The 7,082-nt window shown below is 44.9% G+C and overlaps 1 protein-coding gene across 1 annotated transcript; it reads left to right on the forward strand.

Moving 5' to 3' along the window:
- Positions 1-452: 452 nt before the first annotated feature.
- dmrta2 (DMRT-like family A2) lies at positions 453-2,139 on the forward strand (the record flags this gene model as incomplete). Its single annotated transcript, XM_084472456.1, has 2 exons — positions 453-900; positions 1,232-2,139. 2 exons carry the CDS (start codon positions 453-455, stop codon positions 2,137-2,139), a joined length of 1,356 nt encoding a protein of 451 aa, XP_084328582.1.
- Between the last annotated feature and the right edge of the window lie 4,943 nt (positions 2,140-7,082).

A 7,082-nucleotide genomic window follows, 5' to 3' on the forward strand; every position in this document is an offset into this window, starting at 1 on the left:
CCATCTCCCAGGAAGTTAGTGTCTCACGCTGCTGCTTCCAGTAGCGACCTCGTCTCTCTCTCTGTCTTGGAGAAAACTTTAGAAGCCGAGCAGGCATGAATTCTCATCTCTGTGTTATCGATTTCTGGATTCTAATTTGACTGTAACGCCTTCAGAGTTTTTCTTCGTCCCGAATACAACTTTCGTCCCGACACACCACGCTGGTCCAGTGCGTAAATCTCCCGACAGCTCGGTTAGTATCTGACCACATCTTTTTATTCACAGTCAACAGCTAGGCTATCGTTGGCTCAACTTTATCGCCAAGAGATGTCGAGAACGGTTCAGTCTGTCATTAGCAAATAAAACCAAGTTATCTTTAATAAAGGCCGCGATTAAATTGTTCGACACAACTTCACTTTCGATCGTCACTCAAGTCAAGTCAAGTCGTGCTGTCACGATTTAAAAAGGCGAGCATGGATCTACGACCGGAGCTCCCAACGGTGTCCTCGGCGTCTCAGGTGCACCACCACGGCACGGGGGTCTCCATCCCGGTGTCCATGGCCAGCAGCCTCCTCCGCGGCCCTCCGCTCCTCCTGCGCGCCACCGAGAAGTACCCCCGCACGCCCAAGTGCGCTCGCTGCAGGAACCACGGCGTGGTGTCCGCGCTAAAGGGCCACAAGCGCTACTGCCGCTGGAAGGACTGCATGTGCGCCAAGTGCACCCTGATCGCCGAGCGCCAGCGCGTCATGGCGGCGCAGGTGGCGCTGAGGCGACAGCAGGCGCAGGAGGAGAACGAGGCCCGCGAGCTGCAGCTGCTGTACGGGACTGCCGAGGGGCTCGCCCTGGCCGCGGCTAATGGCATCATCCCACCGCGGCAGAACTACGAGGTGTTCGGCTCGGCCGGGAACGAGGGCAACTCTGGTGAGTGCGACGGAACGATGGCGCATACTGATTGTGTTAATGATACTGCGTGTTAGTTATTCGTTTCTTTAGCTGTGTTCATGGGAGTGCAGGGGTTTTGCTTAATGCATGCATGCTAATGTATTGCGTATTGATGTGCGTAATTTCGTATATTTCCGTCCGGACTGCGAATCATTTAGCCCATTTGGTGTAAGTGAGTGTATATGTGTGTATATTTGTTGTGCGTATACCTGGTAGTTTGAAACCCATAGCTCAGACCCCGTTCACAGTAATTCGCTTCCCTTCATAGGCCATTCAGAACCGTTCTGATATCATCCTGTTTGTTTTATAGATTCGAACCTCCACAAGTACGAGCTGTTCAGCAAGGGCCAGCTGTCCGGGTCCAACACCCCGCCACAGAACGCGGGCAAGACGGTCTCCACCGACGGCGACTCGGTGCCGGGCATCTCCTCCCCGGATGTCCGGCACGGCGGCTCGGGCTCCGAGAACGGCGACGGCGAGTCGTTCAGTCGCATCGGCTCCCCCATGTTGTCCAAGACCGTGAAGGACACGGGCGAGGACACCCCGGGCTCTGTCAGTCCCCTGGGCTCCGACTCGGGCTCCGAGACGGACAAGGACGAGCTGGAGCCGTCTCCGTCCTCTGCGGCCTCCAGACACATGAACGCCATCGACATCCTGACCCGCGTCTTCCCCAGCCACAAGAGGAGCGTGCTGGAGCTGGTGCTGCAGGGCTGCGGGAAGGACGTGGTGCAAGCCATCGAGCAGATCCTCAACCACGGTGGCGGTGCGCCCACCACCACGGCCGGCAAGGCCCGGGGCCCCGAGGGGGAGACGTGGACGGCGGAGCGGATGCTGCACCAGCCCACCTTGTCCTCATCCACCGCCAGCAGCGCGGTCCCGCGGCCCATGCTGCCGGGAGCCATGACGTTAAGCAACCGCTCGGCCTTCTCCCCGCTCCAGCCCAACGCCCCGCACTTCGGGGCCGACCCCAGCGCGTACCCTCTGGGCACACACCTGGGGCTCAACCCGCTGAGGCTGGCCTACTCCGCGCACAGCCGGGGACTGGCCTTCATGACCCCGTACTCCACCACGGGGCTGATGCCCACCCTGGGCTTCAGGCCCCCGATGGACTATGCGTTCAGCGACCTGATACGGGACAGGACTCTGTTGCACAAGGAGCAGGGCTACACGAACGGCCTTTACGGCCCGCTCGTGAACAACACGCCGGACAAACAGTGAGGGCTGCCCAGGTCTGCCCTGCCCTGCCATGAACTCGGTCATAGTAGAATGACGCGTAAAGTAACGGATTCGTGTAGCCACAAGTGTTGGAGAAATCTTGTGATGTGTAATTTTTTGGCTACGAGCAGCTGTAAATAATATTATCTGACTTGTGGTCATGTTCTTTTTGTTGTCACTTTTGTGTATAGGCCCTAATGTTCATAGTTTCCTTTTCCATGTACAAAGTGTTATTACACAATGCTATTCCCGCTGAGAATGTATATACACCTAATATAAGGTCTACCCTGGATGAGATCATTTTAAAAATGTAAGTTGTTTCGTGGACAAATCCCGAATGCTCAGCCAGTTCCTGTACAGAGAAGCGGAGATGCAGCCAGGTAGCCATAGTCTGTTTTAAAGTTATGGACCCTTACGTCGGTATGATAGGTAGTTCCTATTCATCACAATTTTTTTGTCATTCAAAAAAAATCGTCACAAAATATAATAAATAAATAATAATGTACACCTTCGTTCCAGAAAAAACAAAACAGAAAATGACTTTCAAGAACCTCAGAGTCTATTTTCATATTCATAACCATGACACGTGCATCATGCATCATCAGTATGTGATGGTTCGATTTCATTGGCTAAATTTGGTATTTTGCTGATATTAACCCCATGAATTACCTCTTGTGAACGTTTAAATAATGACGTGTGACCACCAACAATGACCACCTCCACTTTTCCCTGTTCTAGTTTTGTTTTCTCACTATTTTCTGATAATTTTCCACTGGCTGTATTATATATTGAATTATTGTAACATTAGCCTACTTATGCTATAAAGGATCTTTCATTTATAAATTGCTAGCCAGCTGCAAAATTATGGGGCATTTTTAAATGCCACATAATTGAAGTCGAATGATCTTCAAATGTTGCAAGCTGTACATGTCTCATTGTATGAATTTGCTGGAAATAAATGTTATTTTAAAGAAACCCTAAAAACAGTATTTCTTTTACGAATTATTATTTCTATTAATATTATTATTATTATTGTTATATAGATTTTTATTAGTAGTTCTAAATATAATATAATAATGCAAATTGCTATTTATTCTTCTTCTTCTTCTTCTTCTTCTTCTTCTTCTTCTTCTTCTTCTTCTTCTTCTTCTTCTTATTATTATTATTATTACCTCGCAGTATTTTAGGAAGTGCAAAGGAAGCATCTGTCCTGTTCTGTTTGGCTTCCAGCAGAGAGTGTTCGATTATCTCCTTATGTGCAAATTACTTTTATCCAAAGTAATTCTACATAAATAAGGACACACGAAGGATAAGGATAAGGATACACGAAATAGTAGAATACTAACTCTAGAGCTGAACCATCCCCCAAGTTCCTCCTCCAGCCTAATTATCAAAAGCCCATTAAGTGAAAACCATGCTACCTATACAAATTAAGAATAACTACATTTGAATGTTATTATTAATTCGAAGTTATAACTTGAATTGTGTATTTGGTGGAGACCGTGAAGCCCCATACGAACGAGCAGGTGTTGGCGGAGGAGGAGAGGTGTTCACCAGAGGAGCAGCTGAGATGCTCATTGGTGCCCCGCCCCAGGCGTCCCATCCTGGGCTCTGGCCTCGAGACTGGACGGGACGGGGTCTGGACTAATTAATACAAAGATAAGGTAGCCTATCATTAGTATGAGGAGAGTGGCCCGGGAGGCTAACTGAGGACTTTTCTGGATAAGACTGACTTAAAGCCAGTCGAACACACAATATCAAACAGACAAACATCAGGCCTACGTATTTAATCGTTTCTTTAATTAAAAAAATAGCACCTAGTTGAGATTCTCTCTTTTCTATTCTTGGTGGGCTTTTGTTTTAGGACGGATGAACTTTAGGACGGATGAACTTTAGTAATTACCGCACATTTTTGGCAATTAACACTAGTATTTTAGCCAACTAGTCCAACGTGTATAATAAATATTGCAGTCCTACTTTATTTTTAAGTGAGACAGAAACACAAGGTAGTGCCCTCAGCCTATAACAGCACTTAATGAGCGGTCTAACAGTTGAATGGTTTGACCTTTACAGGTAGCCCCACAGAAGGCGATGCAGGACAAAATGTCCCAATCTAGCCTCACGCGTGGTTTCAAGACGGTCTTGAGATATCGTGTATTAGGCTAGAAATTAATTTAAAAATATATAATATAGTCCTATTAGCGTAATTTCCTTTTCATAGCCGGAGACTGCTTGGTGAGTGACTTGTTATTTCCTGGCCCATGGGCTCCGGTCTCAAAACCACCTGTGCTCCCGGACTAGGGTCCACGACGTATTACTGTAACTGGTCCGAATAATTGAGTTTTTCTCCTGATCAGACATATTTCATTAAGTTTGTCCGGAGTTAGCTCACTCGATTAATGCCTTCTCAAATCATTCAACTGCCAGATAAATCGTTCTAAACTTAAGTGGTGTGTAATTATGTCGGCTATAGGCATACCTGTCTGAGCACTGAAGTATCGAGGCACCTCTTTATATATGCAACACAGAAAAAGAACACATGGCCGCGACACAGCGAGGGAAGGAAACTCAGCCACATACAGGCAATAACATGGGTGGATGGATGGATGGATGGATGGCTGGATGTCCGGACGACGGATGGACGGATGGACGGATGGATGGACGGATTAACTTTGCGAAGTAATTACCGCACATTTTTGGCAATTAACGCTGGTATTTTAGCCACATTTAGGGACTAGTCCAACGTGTATAATAAATATTGCAGTCCTACTTTCTTTTTTAAGTGAGACAGAAACACAAGGTAGGCCTATAGTGCCCTCGGCCTATAACAGCACTTAATGAGCAGTTGAATGGTTTGACCTTTACAGGTAGCCCCACAGAAGGCGATGCAGGACAAAATGTCCCAATCTAGCCTCACGCGTGGATGGACGGATGGATGGATGGACGGATGGACGGATGGACGGATGGACGGATCATGATGGATAGAGATAGATAGATAGATAGAGTGGTAGAGTGATAGATAGATAGATAGATAGATAGATAGATAGATAGATAGACAGATAGAGTGGTAGAGTGATAGAGTGATATATATATATATATATATATATATATATATATATAGATAGATAGATAGATAGATAGATAAAGCCTATAGATAGATATAGTGGTAGAGTTATAGATAGAGATTGGTAGATATATATATATATAGATAGATAGATAGATAGATAGATAGATAGATAGATAGATAGATAGATAGATAGATAGATAGATAGATAGATAGATAGATAGATAGATAGACCGTCTGTCGCTTTGTCCAATTTGAACATATACCTATTCAATGTAGCTTTAACTGAGTGGTGTTATCAGCTAATGCCGATGGCGCCATCTAGCGGCCAAGATGTATCAGTGGGACGCCTTTGTATTATTTTATCAATAAAGATAACGTTTCCTGATGGCTCTTGGATCTTTTTCTCTAATAAAAATTATGGCTCCTGATGTCAATGAAATTATCAAAGATTGGTCAGGTAGATGATTAAAGTAGAGAGCAAATATGTGTGTAAAATGTCGGCCTAATTGTATTATTTTACTGTACATAGATTTTGAGGAAATCAATTGTTTTTGTATTGTTTTTGAATTGTTTTTTGAGTGTAGGTAGGCTATATCAACCAAAAAATGATTGGCCTACAAACATTTAACAGATTCAAAATAATATATTTCATGTCATTTTTGTAGGCCTTTTCACAGGCTACAGGTTACAGGTTACAGGCTACAGGTTACAGGTTACAGGTTACGGGTTACAGGCTACAGGTTACAGGCTACAGGTTACAGGCTACAGGTTACAGGCTACAGGTTACAGGTTACAGGCTACAGGTTACAGGCTACAGGTTACAGGTTACAGGTTAGGTTACAGGTTACAGGTTACAGGCTACAGGTTACAGGTTACAGGCTACAGGTTACAGGCTACAGGTTACAGGTTACAGGTTAGGTTACAGGTTACAGGTTACAGGTTACAGGCTACAGGTTACAGGCTACAGGTTACAGGTTACAGGTTACAGGCTACAGGTTACAGGTTACAGGCTACAGGTTACAGGCTACAGGTTACAGGTTACAGGTTACAGGCTACAGGTTACAGGTTACAGGTTAGGTTACAGGTTACAGGTTACAGGCTACAGGTTACAGGTTACAGGTTACAGGCTACAGGTTACAGGCTACAGGTTACAGGCTACAGGTTACAGGTTACAGGTTACAGGTTACAGGCTACAGGTTACAGGTTACAGGCTACAGGTTACAGGTTACAGGTTACAGGTTACAGGTTACAGGCTACAGGTTACAGGTTACAGGCTACAGGTTACAGGTTACAGGCTACAGGTTACAGGCTACAGGTTACAGGTTACAGGTTACAGGTTACAGGTTACAGGCTACAGGTTACAGGTTACAGGTTACAGGCTACAGGTTACAGGTTACATGTTACAGGTTTAAAGGTTTAAAGTTACCTTACAGTTATTTTCAAGTTGCAAAAATGGGTCCTTCAATTGTGGCAGCGAACCACAATGTTTCCTAAAGAGTCTGAAAGAATCATTAAATCAAGATTATTATACTGCTTATAAAAGGCTATTTAGACCATTGCACTACCAGGAATGGAGCAATTAAAATATGTTCCCATTCTACATCAGGTCCACTTCTATCTAATCCTTAAAACTATTTGTTACAACAAAATCACATATTCGCTTAAATACATTCAGAAACTATCCATCAAAATACTATTATACTATGACAGGTCCAGCAAAAACATTTCACATTTCCCTTGGGAAAAACAATAAAGCACTCAAACGTTTCTGTCAGAAATCACTCTTGTCATATGCATGATATGGTATTACACTTCAGTTTGGTGCAGTGGTTCACTGTTTTAGCTGGCCCCCTGCTGTAAGACTTAAAGAAGGTAATGG

Source organism: Micromesistius poutassou, assembly GCF_964030765.1.
Source record: "Micromesistius poutassou genome assembly, chromosome: 9".
NCBI classification, from domain to species: Eukaryota; Metazoa; Chordata; class Actinopteri; order Gadiformes; family Gadidae; genus Micromesistius; species Micromesistius poutassou.